The sequence below is a fragment of the Paramisgurnus dabryanus genome, chromosome 23 (genome assembly GCF_030506205.2).
Source record: "Paramisgurnus dabryanus chromosome 23, PD_genome_1.1, whole genome shotgun sequence".
NCBI lineage: Eukaryota > Metazoa > Chordata > Actinopteri > Cypriniformes > Cobitidae > Paramisgurnus > Paramisgurnus dabryanus.
In genome coordinates this window covers 2,927,920-2,948,742 of record NC_133359.1, presented here as the reverse complement: position 1 = coordinate 2,948,742, position 20,823 = coordinate 2,927,920, and the positions used below count along the sequence as shown (strand labels likewise).

At 42.1% G+C, this 20,823-nt stretch overlaps 1 protein-coding gene across 1 annotated transcript in view; it reads right to left on the bottom strand.

Annotated features, from left to right (window-relative positions):
* Positions 1–20,823, bottom strand: part of LOC135768234 (uncharacterized) — a 64,643-nt gene that overhangs the window by 33,196 nt on the left and 10,624 nt on the right. The window contains exons 5-6 of the mRNA XM_065277440.1: positions 9,289–9,396; positions 7,438–9,137 (exon numbers count right to left, since the gene is read on the bottom strand). Of these exons, the coding sequence (XP_065133512.1) occupies positions 7,438–9,137; positions 9,289–9,396 (1,808 nt within the window). The remainder of the gene's footprint in view (positions 1–7,437; positions 9,138–9,288; positions 9,397–20,823) is intronic.

Below are 20,823 nucleotides of genomic sequence, written 5' to 3'. Positions count from 1 at the left end.
TTTTTCTTAAGACTGATGCCATTAATCCGAACGGGTCATTAAAGTGCAGGTGCTCTGAAATTTCCTGTGCCAGGGAGCGGGGACAACACACTCACTGGTTTTAAACGCCTGGATGCCAACCTCTCCATTGCAAGGAAATGTCAGAACCGCACGTATTGCAAACTCATGTGAGTTTGAATCATGCGCATTACAAGTTCAGGTGCTAGAAGAAGTTGTTCATGCCGCGTGAATTCAGGTCAGAGCAAATGTTAGGTTTGTTTTTACTTGCGCTTTCTTTTGCAACGCAAGCCTCCACTGATTGCGCATCTCAACAGACGTCTTAAGCTATGTATACTTGCGCTTTGGTCCACAACGCAAGCTTCCGCTGATCGTGCGCACGTCTCAACAAAGGGATTAGACGTTTATAGTTGACGTGCTCACTGTTGCACTATTCTTTAAAACAACAGGGGAGACATGAGCAATTGAGTCAAAATCCAGAATCGCCTTGAGTTTGGTCATTTTCGGATGCGGAGCTGCGGGTGCAGTTACAAAAATTGCTGTGCACATCTCCACGCGAAATGGGGTTCCGCACTCCGCGTTGACGTCATTTTTGCAGCGCGCACCAAGGCGCGCATGCGGATGCGTAGAGTATAAACAAAGCTTTAAGCTCTCTTGCGCAAAGTGAAGCCCACAAACCCTCTCAAGTGAGGAAAAGCACGCATTGCGCATGTTAATGTGAAACTATGATAATAATAACCATCGCCAACTATCATCATGAAAGCCTGCTATTGCCGATATGTCTGACGATCGTCGATACACAATACTTTCATCTATCAGCACAACCCTAGTAAGTAAGACTTCTGTGTTATGTTGGCAATTGCCGCGTATGTACACATAATGTAAATGGCACAAACATGTAGTGAATCATATTTTAAACAGTGTTGTATACAGTGTTGCTTGGCTCGTGACTCACTTCTCCTGCAGCTCGCAACTAGTCTTTCTAAATGTTTCCGTGTGTTTTAGAAATGAAACGCTTGAGCTAATCTGTCTTTTATAAATATTATAAAACTGAAGACTCTTTGGAGATATGAAGGATGTAATATTACTCTATAGGTACTAGGGGTGTAATGGTTCTTAGTAAAGAATCGAATCATCCCCTTATCCTCCCACGGTTCGGGATGCACGTGCACACCGTGTTTGATACGACCACGCATTTCTAATATAGTTTGCTAAAATAACAACGCATAAAACCGCTAATGTATGGTTCTAAATAAGCTCTGCATGTGATTACGGGAGTGTACGTGTCCAATCAACTTATAGTATGCAAATCTTTTGCCCTCCTCAGGTGTTTGTGTGTGTGCCGCTGATCGTTTAGCGTGGCAAGTGAAGGAGAAAAGACGCTAATAGAGGCACCGCCTAAGTCTACTACAGCAGCGATGCTCAAGAAAATGTGGACAAAACTGTAAAATTCGCCAGTGCCGTATGCTCAAGGCAATACATCTAATGTAATGAGTCGCTTATTGCGCCGTCATCACCAGCGTGTTATTGATAGCATGCAATCGCAGGTGAAACAGAAACGGCACACATTGCCTTCTGTGTTTAAATGTTAACAAACTGATCTTCTTGCGAACAAAAAAACTTGAAGATAGTGGTATAGAATATAAAAAGTAACCCAGTGTTCTAAGCTTTTTTATTTTCATTTTGAATTGCACAGTAAAGTTGGTACATGTAGTATAATAATTCAAGTGCTCTAACGTGAAAATGTTGATTTTTGCAGAGATTTTTTTTGTAAAGAAACATATTGTGACCAGAGTGTACCGAAACGCACTGAAACCGCGGCCCTAAAACCGTGACAGGCACCGAACCGTGAGTAATTTGAACCATTAAACCCCTAATAAGTACTCAAGATTAACATTAGATATGCATAAACAGCATGTGTTATGGGAGCTTTAACATAGTTTTAAAGGAGTCTTAATAAATGGACTATACAATTGTATAATATACAATTTGTATTGTGGTTGGAATATTTGGGTAAGATAGTATGTGTAAAGTTTTTTAAAAGCAGATTTTGTTATTTATTGGTTGTTAATTTTGTTAACAAAATACCGCTCACCTGTTAATTATTTTTGACATTGGTAGCTCACATAATAGTTGTTGGCTAACAATTTATGAATAATACATATTGGTCTTGCATTGGCCCAGTTGATTTTAAGAAATATTTAATAGCAAAATAGAAGTTGTGTATCCATGTTTTTTTTACGTCAGTCTGAATGTTAAATGATCATAGCGCACTGCATAACTATGACCTATTTTTAACAGTATTGATTATGAGATTTGATGGTTTAATTTCACAGATTAAGTTATTCAAATTGATCAAGTATATAATAGTTTATGATAACAGTGTCTACTCTGTTACCTTTGTGATGGCGGTTACAAAAACCCAGCGTTGCGTCTACAGCGGACCCTCGTGCTCTGTATGCATACCCTAAGGTACACAAAAACAAACTATACTTCAGGCTTTAATCCTTTATATACAAAATGACCCATAGATTGTCAAAGAAACTAAAGTTTCTTTTATTTTACTTTGTTTATAATTAAGATAAGCTGGAGCTAAGGATTTAGGGTAATAACAAAATGTGGCCACTTTCACAAACCTTGCAATATGCACATGTAATATACTGTCCCATACCTTTGTCATCAATGAAACGTTCCACAGATCCCGGCTTGCCACTTGAGTAGAGTATACATGATTTTGCTTCATCAATAGGTCTTATCACCTTACTCCTTCTGAACATTATGGCCCTGTAAAAATTATTTCAAACACACTCAAAAATGCTTCAAGAAATCAAACAATTTCCAGTCATTTAATATTTAAGGGTTTAAGATTTAAGTGGAACTGTTACCAGAACCCTCCCTTACGAAAATTAACCATGGTTTTACTACAGTTAAGACCAAAAAACCATGGTTACTTAAGTAAAACCATGGTTATCACAAAATAACCATGGTTTTCAAAAACCATAGTTAAACCATGGTTAGTGTAGTAAAACCATGGTTTTGCTCATAGTAATCAATTGACCAAAAAACCATGGTTACTACACTTTTACCACAATAAAGCCATGGTTAATTTTCGTAAGGGCTGTGTATGATATAGATTTGCAAGGCCAAAACACGGACAAAAAAGTAATTAATTCTATAGCCATCCTGTAAATAGTGTAAGTTACATAAAAAATAGCCATGGTTTTAGTACAGTTAAAATATGTGGTTAAACATAGTAAGCACAAAATAACCATGGTTGTGGTAAAAAAACAGGGTAAAGCAATGCTACTGTATAATACGGTTTGCTATACTTGTAAAACAATAGTTACTTCATGTACATGTTTAATTTATGTCATTATTAGTGCATTTCAAAGTATCGTGTACTGCAATAGTTTCAGCTAACGATCTAAAACATCATAATAAACTAACATTGTAAAACTGTTGTGCTACGAAAGTGAGTAAAACTATCAAGAAAACGTAGTAACATTACCATGCTTGCAATTAAATGTTTATTTTATAAGCCATCAATGCTATTATCACTTGGCAATTAGCCTAAAAGCTAGCCGTCTGCTAGCGATCTAAAACATCATAATAAACGAACATTGTAAAACTGTTATACTACAAAATTGACTTTAAGTGAAAGTATATCATGTACAACGTTTTAAAAAATAACTAAATAATGTACAAAATCAACGGAGAAAACCTACCTGTTTACATGTGCTCCTCCCATTCAACCTCATGATCCACGCTAAACTTCCGGTTTAAAATGCGCCATAATGTATAATCCATAATGAAAACAAATGCCCCAAGGGTTCCATGTGCTTTAAAAATGCACATTACGGAATAAAAAACTGTAACACCATCATGATTGGTCATGTGACTGGCATAAGACGATACCCCACTTCCTGGTGTGTGTGAGTCCTGCAACACCACATTTTCACATAGGGGCGCTAGAGAGCACACACACTTACACACACATAACCAACATTTGTCACCTTGTGGGGAAAGTTAAAAAAAAGCATGAGACATGTCAGGAGAGGCTTCTGAGGCAGTTAACATTAAAATCTGTGTGGGGCCCACATTTTTGGGCCCCACTAGGTAATCGGACCCCATACCGTTGGTGTGCTCCCGGTCACTGGGCCCAACAAAGTAAGAAAAACAAGTACACACACACACACACACACACACACACACAGGGCGAATTCCAATCGAAAGTGATGATCACTATGCCCTATTCCCTTCGAAGATCAAATCTCTTGATGTATAAACTCTAGATAAAGTTGCGCAACGTTGTCTGATAGTGTGGCTAATAATAAAATACACTTGGTGATAAAATACAGCGTCTTTTTCTGTTTATTTGGATTTTACATCCCCTTCGCGAAGTGCCCTTCAAGGGCGCACAAACGGCATTTGGAATTTACCCACACACACGCAACAGCTAAACAGAGATTCGCGGCAGCAGAAGAGATGGCGAGTCAGGAGTAGCAATCCGATGAAAAGTTGGCATTTTCAAGGTGGAGATATAAGCACTACTTCAAATTCATTGTGGTCAAAGCAAGAACGTGCATGTAATGTGTACATTATGTCCGGGAGCGAAGACTTTGTCGACATCCGTTGTAAGCAACTCTAATTTAAAGAATCATATTGTTAAACTGTTTACTTTTTTAATGAAGAAAACGAAATACAGCAGCCTATGTCTTCCAGACTATTTATCTCAGTTTGATTTATTTAATTTGCTACAGTTATTGCAAACACACTTTATATTATTTAACTGTTTACTTTAAAAGAAAATACCTGAAGTACAGAATGTCTACCAGACCAGTTGTCTGACATTGGGAGTTTGATTTATTTAATTAAGAATACGACTACAGAGCAAACACACTTTTTGTTGTTTAAAAGTTAACTTTTTGTGAACAAAACACTTGGAAGTACAGGTTGTTTACTTGACCAGTTGTCTCAGGTTGAGAGAGTTTTATTTCATTTAGTTTGCTGAAGTTAAATGCACTTTATATGGTGTAACTGTTTACTTTTCTTACAAAGTTAATACTTGAAGTGTAGGATAAAACTCTTGCTGTCTGTTGACGTGCAATAAATATGGAAAGTTATGTATGAACACCTGTCTGTTCTACTCCTTTCAACTGACATGTGAAAACTGCTAAAAAAATACAAATTCTTTGACATATAGCAACTTTTTTTTAACCGTAACGCAAATAGTTACTTTCCCTGGTAACGAGTTACTTTTATTATAGAGTAATTCAGTTACTAGCTCAGTTACTTTTTGGAACAAGTAGTGAGTAACTATAACTAATTACTTTTTTTAAGTAACGTTCCCAACACTGGCACCCACCCATGCACGCACGCACGCACGTTCTGGTTTCCATGTTTTTTGGGGACATTCCATAGACGTAATGCATTTTATCCTGTACAAACTGTATATTCTATTCCCCTTACCTGCCCCATTCCCTAACCCCAACCATCACAGGAAACTGTCTGATACCTTAGATTTTCAAGAAACATCATTCTGTTTGATTTATAAGCTTGTTTCCTCATGGGGACATCAAAATGTCCCCACAAGGTCACAAAAATACTGGTATTCCTATCTTTGTGGGGACAATTGGTCCCCCCAACGTGATAATTACCCGGCCGCATACACACACACACACACACACACACACACGTTTCCATGTTTTGTGGGGATATTCCATAGACGTAATGCATAGAGCTGGGCCGATCCACTTTTTCCATTACCGATACGATTTCGATACCTGTATTCTAAGTATCGGCTGATACCGATCCCGATCCAATACTAGTATTTTTCTTGATCCATTTAGAATTGTGTGTGTATAAACACATAAATATATATATACGCACACATATACACACAAAACATGTTGCACAAAATCAGGTTCAAGTTAAAAGAATGTAAGTGTTCTTAAATATTTATTAATTGTTTTTGAGTGGACATACGACTGAGGAAATAAATAGTTCAAGTACATTTTTACTTAATTGCGCAAACTGTCACAACATGAAAGACTTTTTAATCAGATGTTAAAATACGGCTTTAACAATTCACAAACTCCACGGGTCCTCCTAAAATAATAACGACTTAATAAACAAAATCAGACTACTTACGTTCAATAGACATTCAACTAGTTTTGAACAAACTGATGAGTTATGACCTTGCCAGTGATTTCTGTGATTTTTTATTTGCTCATTGTGTTTAAAATTGTTCTTGACATGTTTGATCTTGAATTTGTGTATGGGGTATTATGTATTTCTATTGCATTTCATGAATATGTGAAATATATTACTTGCTTTGGATTGTGGAATGTCATTTTTGACTTAAAAATTATTAAAGGGGACAGAGAATGAAAAACCATTTTTACCTTGTCTTTGTTGAATAATGGTAGTCTACCCGCATTCACAAACCTACAAAAAGTGCTAAACATGCTAACCATCTCAGTCTCATAGAAATTCCCCTTTTAGAAATGTCAGCCAGAAAACGTCCCAATCTGAAAAACTGATGCTTATGACATCACAGGCATCTCACTGCCCCTCCGCTTTAAAATAATTGACTACATTTTTTGAGTGGCAGCAAAGTCAGCCAATCAGTAATGAGATTGTAAGTTAAGCCAGTAGGGGGAGCCAAATAGGTGCAAAACCACTTGTTTAAAATCCCCCACCCTAATAGAGCTATCTGAGAGAGGTTTTTAGGAAGCTTCTAAGGCATTACAGACCCAAACAAAAAAATATTTGTCTACATGTCACATCACAGAACAAGGATAAATACCCCGTTGAATCATTCTATGTCACCTTTAAACAAATTTAAAGAAACAGGATAGTATAGTGGGATGAAAACATTGAATAAGATTCCTTTGGAATGATTTAGTTTAATAATATTACAATTTTGCCTGGATAATATACCAGACTGGCACCCCTTTTTCGCATACGTAAAATCGTTACATAGAAAATGGCAGCCCAGATGGGACAATGAATAATATCCTGTTAAGGTTTTGTTAAAAGTCAGTATATAAAAAAATGACCACTTCACTTCCACAAGCCATTCAGATTTGAGGAATTTATTATTTGATGTTAATAAACATTACAAACAAGAAAAAAATCACTGTAAAAATAAAGATCAATTCAAAATATTAAAAAAACAAAAACTAAAATGATTCTGATCCTGTGTTTGCTCTGCTTATTGGGGCCTTACAAAAAGCTTAAATCCAGCGATTAGAGTCACATTTGTGACATTTAAAAGCATGTACAGCTGCTTTAAAGAGTACTTTGACTCACTTTGCTCTGTTAAATAAACCAGACTCACCCATAAAGGGGCGGTTCCTCCCCTAAAAAAAAAAACATTCATTAACAACTAAAATAAATATCTGCTGACATGTACTGATATTAAATGTGTGATCATACCTCGGTTTTAACTCTGATCACATCAGATTCAGTGGTGTAGTTGAGTTTCCCCACCGCTGCACATTTAATTTCATATTCAGTGCCTGGTCTCAGATCAGTCAGAGTTACAGTATGTTGGTCCTTTAGCACAGGTTGAGATGTCCAGATCTTCTCTTGATTTATTTTGTAGAGTAACTTGAGTTCCTCTGTAGCAGGACATGATGAGGGCATCACAATAACCACACTGTCACCTTTAACCTCTGCTGTGATTGGACGAGCCGGCTGTGATGGAGGAGTGAAGCAAACAGCTTCAACACATCCACCTTCATACAGGAGAATGCAGGAACCTGGATGATCCTCCATTTGTTTTAATGACACAATAAACTTGGCTGGTTTACGATCTTTTAAATCAATCAAGCTCTTAAACATCTCCAAGTTGCTCCTCATAGTCTTGTGGATGGCATCTGTGAGCCATGATGTTTCCTTCTTTGAGTCAGGGTCATTTTTATTTCTCATTGTTGAAGGTTCTAAGTAGGTAATTTGTTTAGGAAGGAGCACATCTGACCAGTCCAATGATGTGAATGTGTAGCTGACAACATTTTCAACATCTACATCCACCAAGTTTGTCTCTAGGTTGTCTTTTACCCTTGCACCAGAATCAATCAGCTGTCTGAGCAACGTTTTAATGATCGCTGACTCTTTCTCTCTCATTTTGATCCATTCTTCAAGCTCACTTTCTCTGAATGGAGATTCATGATGATCTTTCAGTAGATCTATCAGTGCTGAGTCTTCAATCTTATCTCCACGGATCTGAGGCAACATAGAGCCGAGTTTTTTCATGAGACTCAACTTGTATTTGTTACAGTTCTGCTTCATCTGCAGTATTTTATTTTGAAATGAAGTTAAAGCTGAAGCAGGAGAGTCTTTCAGAAGATCACTGCATTTCATCTCAGTTGTATTTAAACTCTCTAATGCTGATTCTATGTCACTGATTAAATCAATGCTGATTTCCTTCAGAAGTTTTGAAGCTCTCGAGTTAAGTTTGCTCAGAGGATACAGCCACACTCTCAGTGGAACCACAAGATCTCTGTTTCCTCCCAGAAGTTTGGGAAGTTCAGCGTAAACCTTCAAAGCATCTTCAAATGAAGTCGGATTAGACGGCAACTGAAAATCACCATAGAAAGTGACACTGAATTTTTGCACCGCATTCTTCTGAAAGTCATTCATGTCAAGATTTGCTTTTACATCTACTGTAATAACTTTGAGTTTTTCATATACTGCCTTCACTTCTCCTTCCACTGTAGTTTTGTTCTCATCTGAAGAAACCTCTCTGTCGAACACAAAGCAGGCGTCAGCTCCATACAGCACTGCCGTCACCACGTGTGTTGCTGTATCGTGATCAAACACCTCATGGTGAGCTATATTTTCAGATGCTAAATGGTTCATGCTCAGCTCTTCAAACCTGGTAGTTGAATGAAAACGTAGAGTCAGTCTCTGCTGAATGAAAGACTTCTTGATGTCATTGATATATTTGGCTGCACCGGTTACGTTGATCAATCCACCCAACAAACTCAATTTCATAGACGCTTCAATGTTCAATAAGTTTGATTTTTCTTCAATAGAGTCTGAAGCTGTAACTTTGAAATCTGTTAATTTTAAATTAATTTGGGGACGAGATTGAATACTCTGCTTGAGCTTTTCTTCATTCCACAACGTGATTCCTGTAGAGGGAAAAAAATCAGTCAGAACAGAACATAACAGAAACACGTTAAAAGTAACACACATAAATTGGAGAGAAATTGAAATAATACAAAAAATTCAAGAATATTTTACTATATCTGGGCAAAGTTAAAGGTAATTTTAGTGTGGTACCTGGCACGAGAGCATCTTTCCTGCAGTCGTAGAGCATCCCCAGCTGAAAGGGTCTCCCTAATGCAGCAACTTCTATCACATTCACTCCTACTGACTCCATACTGAACACTGACATATAAGAGCACATCAATAAGGATAAAATCATTTATCATGAACATCTTACATCACTTAATAAAGTCAAAGTCTAACATGCATAAAGTGCAATGTGAGATTACTGAAGGAATAAGGAACACTAGAATGTGATAATATAAAACAAACTGGCCCTATTGCTTTCGCTCAGTTTCTTCCTCTTTTTTTTCGCCTAAATGAATTGCATTTTTGAGAACCTAAACATGCTCGAAAACTCATGAAACTTTGCACACATGTCAGAAGTGACGAAAATGTACATATGGTATAGGCGTCAGAAGTAGGTGTGTAGAAATGACTCGATAGCGCAACCTGCAAAATTTCAAGAGAACAGGCCTCCTGCTACGAAAAATGTACAGATACGAAATTTGGTAGGGTCATCTATCACCTCAAGACCTACAAAAAAGGGGTTTTGGAACCAAGCTCTAAACCCCACAGGAAGTCGGCCATTTAGAATTTTCACTGTGATTTCTGTGGAAATTTTGGCATTTCCATTAATGAACTCCTCCTAGAGATCTCATCAGATCATCATCATATTTGGTCAGTATTAGGGATGTTAACAATTAATCGATCTTCGATTAATTGTCGATAAGAATTAAATCGATAAAACTTAACGATTGTCGAAAAAGCAAGCACATGTGTCCGGCACCTGCGCAAAGCACATAAAGTTACACAGTTGGTGAAAAAACTAACCAAGCGCAAAGAAGTTAAACTAGCCATGATCACAACGATGCTCGATGCCAAACACACACTCGGGCTTTTTGTCCTCATTCGAGACGAGGCTGGCTGCTAACGTAACAAAATTCCGATGCCGAAAATCTAAACACAGTTAGGATACTGAAAGCAAATACCCTCTTCAGGGAAGCCTGCAAGATTAGCATAGCAGCGCTGCTAACGCTGCTTTACACAGGGAAGGCGTCCAGAAGCCGTTTTTAATAAACAGATTAAAATGAAAACCTTAAATTCTGGCAAGAAACTGTTAAATGTAAACTGTAACTGACTGTCGTTACACTCTGAACGCCCGCAACATATATCATTGATCATCATCATGACTGGCTGAGGCGCTACACGCTAAACACTGTTGCGGGTTTTCTAATGGAAAGTTGAAGTCTTCATAACATAGCATCTTTGCTGAAAGTACGCCGCAGGTCTAAAGCTGAGGTAACGACGGGAAAAGTGCCCTTTCGTGTGCTTCTTGGATATATAATTACAACAAGCAGTGTATCGACGACTCAGAAAGCGAGGTGAACAACTAGAAAAATAACACTTGATGATAATGAAACTTTTATTTTGTCATGGATGCATGCGACTGTGCGGAGTGCCCGTTATGAGGCGAAGTTTACTGTGTATATTTGTCATTATATTTCGTTACGAGATTAAATTGATGATTTTTATCAAAACACCAACTACATTGACTCATTTTACAATCCCACTAGCATATTATTTAGACAAAATAAAATCTTTTAATTCTGGCGTTTTTATGCATACTTTTATGTCATTGGCTATATGCCACTGCTGTAATGGCTTATTGCACTATTACTGTTAACGATTATTCGATTGATTGATCGTTAATTTAAATGATCATCGAATATGGGAAAATGCATAATTTGACATCCCTAGTCAGTAGGGATGTAACGGTATCAAAAATTCACGGTACGGTAGTATTTCGGTATGATGCCCACGGTACGGTAATTATTGAAACATTTGCAGGAAGAAAAAAAAACAAATGAAGACTTGGAAAAACTCCCATAAGTGTTTATTAAACAAGACTGAACATTACAATGTACAAAGTGTAGTGAAGTGTTTACAATTTTCATAAAAAGGACAAAAAAATTAAGTTTCATTTTAGTTTGTCGACTTTAAACAACTCCCAATCAGTCAGGTTTTAAGAATTGAGTGACTCCCTCAATTGACCTAGTTTTAATTATTATTAAAATTAATGCTAATGCTTGGTACTCCTATGAAAGCAACGGTTGTGATTGTAGAATCAAGAAAAGATGATGGGTTTTAAGATGGGTCAATTCCTGAAAACAAAAACAACCCAGTAAAAAATGAAAATTGCTTACTTATTGTAGCTGGACTTAGAGCTGAGGTCAGCTCACTTAATACAGGGGCGCGTTTCCCAATCGGAAGTCTGCAGCCTCTATGGGTCGCATTTGTAGGCTGCATACGTAACGAAGACCGTCTTATTTCAAAATATTAACATTTTTCAAGTTGACTATTATTCTTATTTAATCGTATATTATTGTAACACGCTTATGACTTGCGAATGTAATACTCAGTTAACTTAAATACACCAGGCGTTTAATGACGGATGCAGCCTGCATATGCGACCTAAGGAGGCTGCAACCTTCTAATTGAGAAACGGCATACACACTCTGCTCATTCACGGATTTACTCACTCGTTTTTTGAATGTCCATCACATTTTGTCCTTCCTCGTTTCTTGTCACAGCGAACGCGAACTTTTTCGACACATCAGATTTAAAATCCGTGTTTCTTTTGCTTCCGCCATTGCCGCTCCACTTGTAAAGAGGCATCAGAGTAGCACGCATGGGATTATGGGAATTGTAGTTCCCGCGTCCCTCCACTCGCTTTACTTGACCGGAAAAAAACTACACGTGTTGCCCGGAAGACCTTACGTTTTACCGATCATGTGACCACGGTGGTACCGGGAAAATCTTCTACCGCAATACCACGAAATTTATAATACCGTTACATCCCTACTAGTCAGTATCATCTAAAGGCCTTTGCGATGCTAAATTGTGGAGATCTTGAGATATCTTTCATTGTAGGGTGTGTCTGTGGCAGCCTGACAAATTTCAGCGTCTTCCCCATGAAACAGGATGTTGTCTTGTTGTCCAAGCATACAATGTCCATATGCCACACGCTTCACATGTTTGATAAGGATCTTGGCCTGAACACATTTCCATTCCAATATTCAACTACAATTACATTGCAAAACATAGCAAAATATAGAGACAATCATAGCACCACCTACAGGGCAGCAGGAAACACTGCTCTAAGAGATTTAACAATATCAACTTTATATTTGGTCAGTCTAATTATAATATCCACATATATTTACACACTAAAATTCATATCCACACTGTTCCCTTTCAGTCGGTTACTACGACGTCAAGTCGTGACCGACGAATTGGGAACTCGCTTAGAGAGACCAATCTGCTTCGTACTCTACTAAAACGCCAATGAACTTGGCATTGAGATATTTGCATAATGCTGGCGCCGCCCCGCCAGGTGCGTATATAAGCCACAGGTGCAAATATGGAAATTAGCTTTTTCGCTTTGAAAGCCGGCATTATCTGCTACTGAGAAGCTACTCTCTGTTCTTCTGGGAACGGTTGCTGAAGTTGATTGACAAGCAGTACTGACACAGCGGACGCTCGCAGTATTCCACTGCTCTGCATCTTTTTTGTTTTGAGTTTAGTGTGTGCGTTGCCTCTCCCTGTGCGCATCATCAGCTGAGCACCTAAGAGTGATTTCCCTAAAGAGTGATACGTGAGAGCTCTGTGTCTTTTTAAAGACAGCCACTCTCTCGTATATTCGGAGATCAGCGTCCTTTTCAGGATAGCTTTTCCTCCGTGCGATCTTGGATGCGAGAAGTACAGGGATTCCAGTGACGGTCACGAGCGCTGTCTTCGTGCTATGGCATCGAGCACTCCGAGGCTGCGTTCGTGGAGAGCTTTTGCTCTCTCCGTGAGAGCATAACCCTCTTGGATTGCGGAGACGACTGTCGTTTCTATGGGAACGGCGTCCGCGCCTTTGCAGTGCTGAACGCCGCCATGGTGCGGCTGTCAAGCGCTCGCAGGACGCTCTTCGCATCACTACGCTGAGTAGGACGGAGGATGCGTCCTTCACCTACCGGCCTTCTCATCCTCAGCCGGTTGAGGCTCCGGTGGAGACTGCAGAGTCGTGTTCTGCGATTTCTGCCGAATCCATTGGACCTCCTTCTGGTCCCGTCACTTCTACAGCATCAGAGGGGTGCCCATTTTTTCCCTCCGAGGCGGAGTCGTCCCGGAGATGGCGGCCGTGCCCGCTCGAGCGGCGGAAACGGTAGAGTTGGAGGGGTTAATTCCTCTCCGCCCGAACCGTCCCGCCCACATGATTGGTACTTCGGAGCTGCCCGGGCCTCTACGGTCCTCACCTCCTGTGCCTGCCTTTCCCGACGGCACGAAGAGCTGACGTGATTTGCGGCCGTCTCGGCCGTTCAGCTTCACCCCTCATCTCCCTCACTAACGGAGCCGCTAAGGGGGGATCCCTTCAGTTGAGCGGGGGGTTGCGATGCAGCTGCGTTCATGGAGGGACCACCCAACCCTTCCCTCCCGTGTTTGTATAGACAGTCGTCCGGTTACGGGCGCTGCCCATCAGGCATGCGGAGACGCGGCTTCAGCCCTGCACGCATTAACGTACTGCAGGTTCACCAAACGAAGGCTTTAGAGATATACGAGGGAAGCCGCGACCTTCAGTCGTGCGATGTCCACCACAGTGTTCAAGATCGCCACCCTTGGCTATGTCTGGCTTATATGACGGAACAACTTCATGAATGCTCCTGTCTCACAGACCGGCCTCTTCGGTGAGCCCGGGGAGTCGTACAGCTCCGCTGCGCAGACTGAGGCGATCTCCTAGGTCGTGCCCCGGCGGATGAGAGCTGCCCTGGTCCACCAACGCCGGCTCCTCAGTCTGCCTCTCGCCGTCGGCGTCCTGCGGCGGCCACCTCCGTTCCCCTCCTCGGACCCCATCTCGGCAGCGCAGGGGAACCGGTCGTCAGCAGCTCGCCCCGCCCGCTTAGCCGCTTCCCGTGAAAATCGGGAGTTTAAGTGGCCAGAGACGGGCGACCCGGAGAGGCAGAGGATCACTCTTCAGGAGACAGTGATTCGCTCCTTCCCCCGGTAGAGGGTCGGGTGGAAAATCCTTGGTTTGCATATGTTCCACCGGCTGTCCAGCCGGTACCCACTTAACCACACATAAGAGTGCATTCCTCTTTCCTCTCCAGGTCTCCGGAGGATCGAGAGAGCCGTGAGCGTACACCTGCTCACCCTACCTCTCCTCTATCGCCAGCGGGTGTCCTGAGGAGTCCGAGCTCTCCACTGAGGAGACCGGACCACCAGCACCCTCATCGGAGTCTGCGCTCTCCGCAGAGGAGACCAGACGACCGTCACCCTCAGCGGGCTCAGGTCAGTGTCTCACACACACATACTGTAGATGTTTATGCTGTCACAGCAGACGCACCGGCAGTATCACCTGTCTCGCTTCGCTGCCCCACCGCGGGTACTTCGGTAGTGTCGTTAATTCTCCTCGTACGGTCCCGGGATGCTTCGCTTCAGTTCCCAGCCAGTCTCGTTGGGTTTTACGCACTATCCGCCTCGGTTACGTAATACAATTACCGGCACTCCCCCAAATTCTCGGGCATTCGTTTCACTATAGTGAAAGCGTCCGATGCACATGTACTGCGTGCAAAAGTCGATGTCCTGCTGGCGAAGGACGTTTCGAGCCGGTCCCTCTTACCGAGAATGATGATAGGGTTTTTCCAGCCTTGATCTCATAGTTCCCAAAATACGCGGTGGGTTACGACCGATTTATTTACGCACCGGCTCTACAAATGTGATCCTTTAGGATGATACGCCGAGGCTCGTATTTCAATATTCAGATCGGTTTGCAGCATAGACCTGTAGACGTGTACTTCATGTGTCCATCTCCCCTCGCCTTAGACCGTTTTTCGCTCTGCGTTCATGGAGTGGACATACTAATACTAAGTACACCATTCGAGCTGTCTCTCTCTCCCCGTGTCTCCATGAAATTGCTAGTCATGGCATTAAAATCTCAGAGAGAGAGAGAGCGTTGTTCGCATTCTGCTTATATTTACGTCAACTATAATGGCTCGTTCTCGGCAGACGTGCGCGAACACAGAGATTTAATGCTTCAGCATCTCGCTCGTTAAGTCATCAGGTCAGCTGGGAAAAGAGCAACTTTGCCCCGTGCAGAGGATCCTTTTCTCAGTATGGAAATAGACTCGATCGATTTATTGGCGTGTTTTACAAGAGCGCGCAACCAGTCAGTTCTGACTTGCCTCGGTTTAATTCGAGGGAAGGACGCGGTCCCTCTGAAACAATTTCAGAAGCTCCTGGACATATGACAGCATGCTGCGGCTGTGACACTGCTCGAGCTGCTTCATATGAGACCGCTTCAGCATTGGTTTTACGATCGAGTCTCGAGGAGAGCGTGGCGCAACGGCATACACTGTGTAACCATTACACCTGCGTGTCATTTCAATTTTACCCCGTGGCAGACCCAGCATTTCTGATAGCAAGATATGCCCCTGAGTCGGGTCTCCTGGCATTATGTAGCACATACAATGCCCCCAGCACGGGATGAGCAGCCACGTATGACGGGCTTGCAGTCTCAGGGGTGTGCATAGCACCCCAACTGCCGCGAGCGGTGCGCTGTATATCTGGGACTTGTACGCTTCGCTATGGAGATGCGAGGGAAGGATGTATTAGCCGACACCGACAACATTGCGACTGTTGCGTTATTTACCGTTAAGGCGGTTTTTGCGCTCTCGTCACCTGTCGCATCTCGCTCGTCATCTCCTCCTTTGGAGTCAGAAGCATCTGAGGTCCCTTCGTGCCATTTACATCCCGGGTTCGCTCAATACAGCGGCAGACGCGCTTTCCCGAGCTGCGCGCCCCGGTGAATGGCGACTCCACCCCCAGACGGTCCAGCTAATTTGGAAGAAGTTCGGTCGTGCGCAGATTATATCTGTTTGCGTCGCCGGACGATACCCACTGTCGCCTGTTTTATTCACTAACCGAGGGCAGCCTCGGCGTGGATGCGCTGACACACAGCTGACCGCGGGGGATGCGCAAATACGCATTCACTCCAGTGAGCTTGAGGCAGGACGAGGAGAGCCTTTTATTAGTCGCCCCGTACTGGACGACCAAGAATTGGTTTTCAGAGTTAATGCTCCTCGCGACAGCCCCTCCCTGGCGAATTCCCCTGAGGAAGGACTTTCTTTCTCAAGGAAGGGGCACATTTTGGCACCCGCGCCCCGACCTGTGCGATTTCCATGTATGGTCGTTGAGCGCGCGCAAGGTTTAGGTGATTTATCGCAAGCGGTATCTAACACCATCGACGCGGTACGAGCACCGTCCACAAGACCGGCTTACGCGCTTAAATGAAACCCTTTTTCGTCACCTGGTGCTCTTCGCAACGCGAGGACCCCAGAGAATGCTTAACATTGTGCTTCTATATATCTTCAACATAGGTTAGATGGTAGGCTGTCACCCTCCACCATTAAAGTTGATATCGCCGCTATTTCTGCTCATCACTCGCTTATTAACGGCAGATCAGTTGGCAGCATGATTTGTTATTAGATTTTAAGAGGCGCTCGCAGGCTAAACCCCTCGCGCCCTCCCTCTATTCCTCCTGAGACCTGTCCATGGTGCTGAAGCCCTACTACAGGTTCCGCGTTCGAGCCTTTGCAGTCTGCGAGTCTGAAGTTTTTGTCAATGAAAACTCTGACCCTGCTAGCATTGGTCTCCGTGAAGAGAGTAAGGAATTTACATGCATTCTCTGTTGACGATTCGTGCCTTCAGTTTGGTCCTGCTGTCTCACTGAGACCCAGACCAGGCTACGTGCCCAAAGTTCCCACCACTCCCTTCAGAGATAAGGTGGTGAGCTTGCAAGCGCTGCTCCCCGGAGGAGGGCAGACCCAACCATGGCTTTATTATGCCCCGTACGAGCGTTACGCATCTACGTGGATCGCACACAAAGCCTCAGGACCTCAGACCAGCTCTTGTTTGTTATGGTGGCCAGCAGAGAGGGAAAGCTGTCACTAAGCAGAGGATGTCTCATTGGATAGTTGATACTATCGCCCTTGCTTATAATCTGCAGGGCATTCCTTGTCCATTTAATTTGAGAGCTCACTCTACTAGAAGTGTTGCCTCATTTTGGGCATTCGCTCGTGGTTCCTCGCTAACAGACATCTGCAGAGCTGCTGGTTGGGCGACACCTAATACGTTCATTAGATTTTACAGTGTTCGTGTCGAGCCTGTCTCCTCTCGTGTTCTTTCCTCGTTAGGGGAAGCACAGAGAACAGGCTCGCAGGTCGGCTTGCAGCCTCCGACTGCTGCTCCAAACTGAGCTCAGTATGGAAGGCCTTCGAGGAAAAAACGCGTAATAAATTGTTTTGCCTTCCTCCGCTGCCTTGGCAGCCTGATGTTGCGGAGCATCCGCTGCCAGCCTCTCACTAGCTGCATCCTCGCGAACCTGTGTTTGGCTCGGGCATCCACATTGCGTCCCACCGGGTTCCTTTGTGAGTATTTTTCCGTGGGGTTAATCCTACTAGCCCACGTTTCCCTCAGCAGAGCACTGCTTTGCTTACACAGCCACGGCTGTCATTTATACCTCAACTACGGTTGACTTTCGCCCACCAATAGCCCTTAATGGGGCGGTGGCTTCCGCAGCGTCCCTATACCGCTCAGATAGGGCGCTTCCCAGTCGCTGGCACTACTGTGGGGTTAAAGGAACATCTAGTGCCCGGCCTTCTGCCTTAAAACCTAATTCTCCTTATCCTTAAGTGGAACCGGAGGGCTTTACGCAGACACTGGAAGAGGTCAGCCCTCAGTGGCGCTTTGGTAGGGATTCCCAATTCGTCGGTCACGACGTGACGTCGTAGTGACCGACTGAAAGGGAACGTCTCGGTTACGTATGTAACCCTCGTTCCCTGAAGGAAGGGAACGGAGACGTCACGTCCCGTCGCCACAGGGCTGCTCCCTGCTGTTTATCGGCCGGTCACACTTTCCGGCTTTCTCAGCGAAATGAAGCTAATTTCCATATTTGCACCTGTGGCTTATATACGCACCTGGCGGGGCGGCGCCAGCATTATGCAAATATCTCAATGCCAAGTTCATTGGCGTTTTAGTAGTATTCGAAGCAGATTGGTCTCTCTAAGCGAGTTCCCAATTCGTCGGTCACGACGTGACGTCTCCGTTCCCTTCCTTCAGGGAACGAGGGTTACATACGTAACCGAGACGTTCACTGTTTCTTATAAGGTCATTGGGTTGCGGTGCACATGCGTGCGAGGGCCCTTCCATCGCTGCTTGCAGCTTCAATATTCTCCGTAACACTTTATTTTACGACCCGCAATGTACCGCGTAATTAAACCGAATTTACAGTGTACCTATTTGTAACAACAGGGTACCTCTACAGTACGTACTTGTAGGTATAAGGGAACAATATGTTAAGTTTGGGGTAATAAGGGGGTAAGAATATGAAGAATTATAAATTATTTATACTCTAAGTACTTTATAACTACAGGGTACCTATTGTAATATTACATGGTAGTGTTGTAGTTCTCGAGACCGGTCTCGGTCTCAAGACCACTTTTAAAAGGTCTTTGTCTTGTCTTGGAATCGACCACATTTTTACTCGGCCTCGTCTCGGTCTCGGACAAAGATGACTCTGAATTTTATTTCAAGACCGATCAGGACCACAACTGATGGCACACTGCAAAAAAAAAAAAAAAAAATGATTTTCAAGAAAAAAAATTCTTAGTATTTTTGTCTTGTTTTCAGTAAAAATTCTTAAATTAAGATGCTTTGTCTTGATGAACAAAACGACCCAAGAAAATAAGTTTAGATTTTAGAGCAAAAAGTGATTTTGTGCATAAAACAACCAAAAAAATCTACCAATGGTGTAAGCTAATTTTTCTTGAATTTATCTTGAATTTAGTGTTTAAGAAAAAGGTTCAAGATTTTTTTGCTTGTTTTATGCACAAAATCACTTAAATTTGATATTTTTGGTCTAAAAACTAGACTTTCTTTTCTTGGGTAGTTTTGCTCATCAAGAAAAAGCATCTTAATTTAAGAATTTTTAGATATTTTAACTGAAAACAAGACAAAAATACTAAGAACATTTTTTCTTGAAAATCATTTTTTTGCAGTGCACATCACAAATGTATTTTTTATCATTAATTTTATGCAGTTTATTCAGTTTTGGCATATGATGTTGGCATTGTTTAAGCATTGTTTAAGTTTCTCCCAATGACAGTTTTTCTAATTTTATTACTAAAAACACCTGCATTGTGTTAAGTGGATGGCAAGCCATGGAAAGAAAGTTCAGATTAAATGGTTAAGTTGATTTCAGCTCTTTAGTGTTTCTTCACTTTTATTTGCTTATAGACAAAGATAAATTCCCACATATCTGCAATGCCTTCTCTGATGGCACACACACACACGCACACACGCACGCACGCACACACACACACACACACACACACACACACAGACAAGAAGTGCCTAATCATATGCATATTCCACATTTTATCATAAGTGTTTTAATGCAGTGACTTGCACTGGTCTTGGTCTTGACTTGGTCTCGGCTTGTCTTGGTCTTGACTCGGTCTCGACCCTTTAAAGTCTTGGTCTTGTCTCAGTCTCGGCCTGCCTTGGTCTTGGTCATGACTTGGTCTTGACTACAACACTATTACGTGGTATGTATGACTTAGTCAAGTCTATGGGGAAATTATGTTTTATTTTTTATGATTTTATTGGGAATTTTTTATATTGACTAATGTTGTATACAGTCGATATCTATGAGCCATGTCGGCAAATAAATATAACAGCACATCACTTTTATTTTAGTAGTTTATATTACTTGCTTTTAATAACAAAAGTCCAGCTGATTTAATGTGGCTATCATTTTTTTCAGGCAAGTACAATAAAAATAGCAACTTATTCCCTATTTACCAGGTAACTCTAACATTTGTGGACATATTTGAAGTGGTGCTTTGCAATTTGAAATGCTTGACTCTGAAACTCCTTTATTTCAAATGACACAATAATGACCACAAAGCAGCACGCTATTTGTTTATTTTAAATTGCTGTTATCTTTGGTATAATAAAACTTTGCAACATGTGTAAGTACAAGCATTTCAGCCAAATATAATTTATGCAATGGCAAACCAGAATGAAACAACAGCAGATGGGTATCCAGCTCACGCTGCAGCAAAAGACGACTACATGCGTACTGCGCAGGCGTAGAGCGCACACCTGTCTGCAGGAGGTTTGCTGGAACGCGATCCTGAGGTGAAATTTCTTTAAGAGTTTTTAAAAAGTTTCTACACTGTGGAGTACGGCTGCGAGTGATGTGAGCAGGATCCATGGATAAGGTGACTGGTTTGGTTAATACATGACTAACGCATTTCAAACAATGTTTTTTCAAGACAGTTGCCAGCTAAAAGTAGCAGCAGGTTAGCTAGCACATAAGTTAGCCTAAAGTTAATAACTGGCTCAGTTTCTGTCAAGGCACAGAACTCTTTTTTAAAAAAGGCAGTGCGTCGCGCCTTGCGTTTGCAAGCGTTTAACACTAGAACTACCAAGGCAGTCATTTTG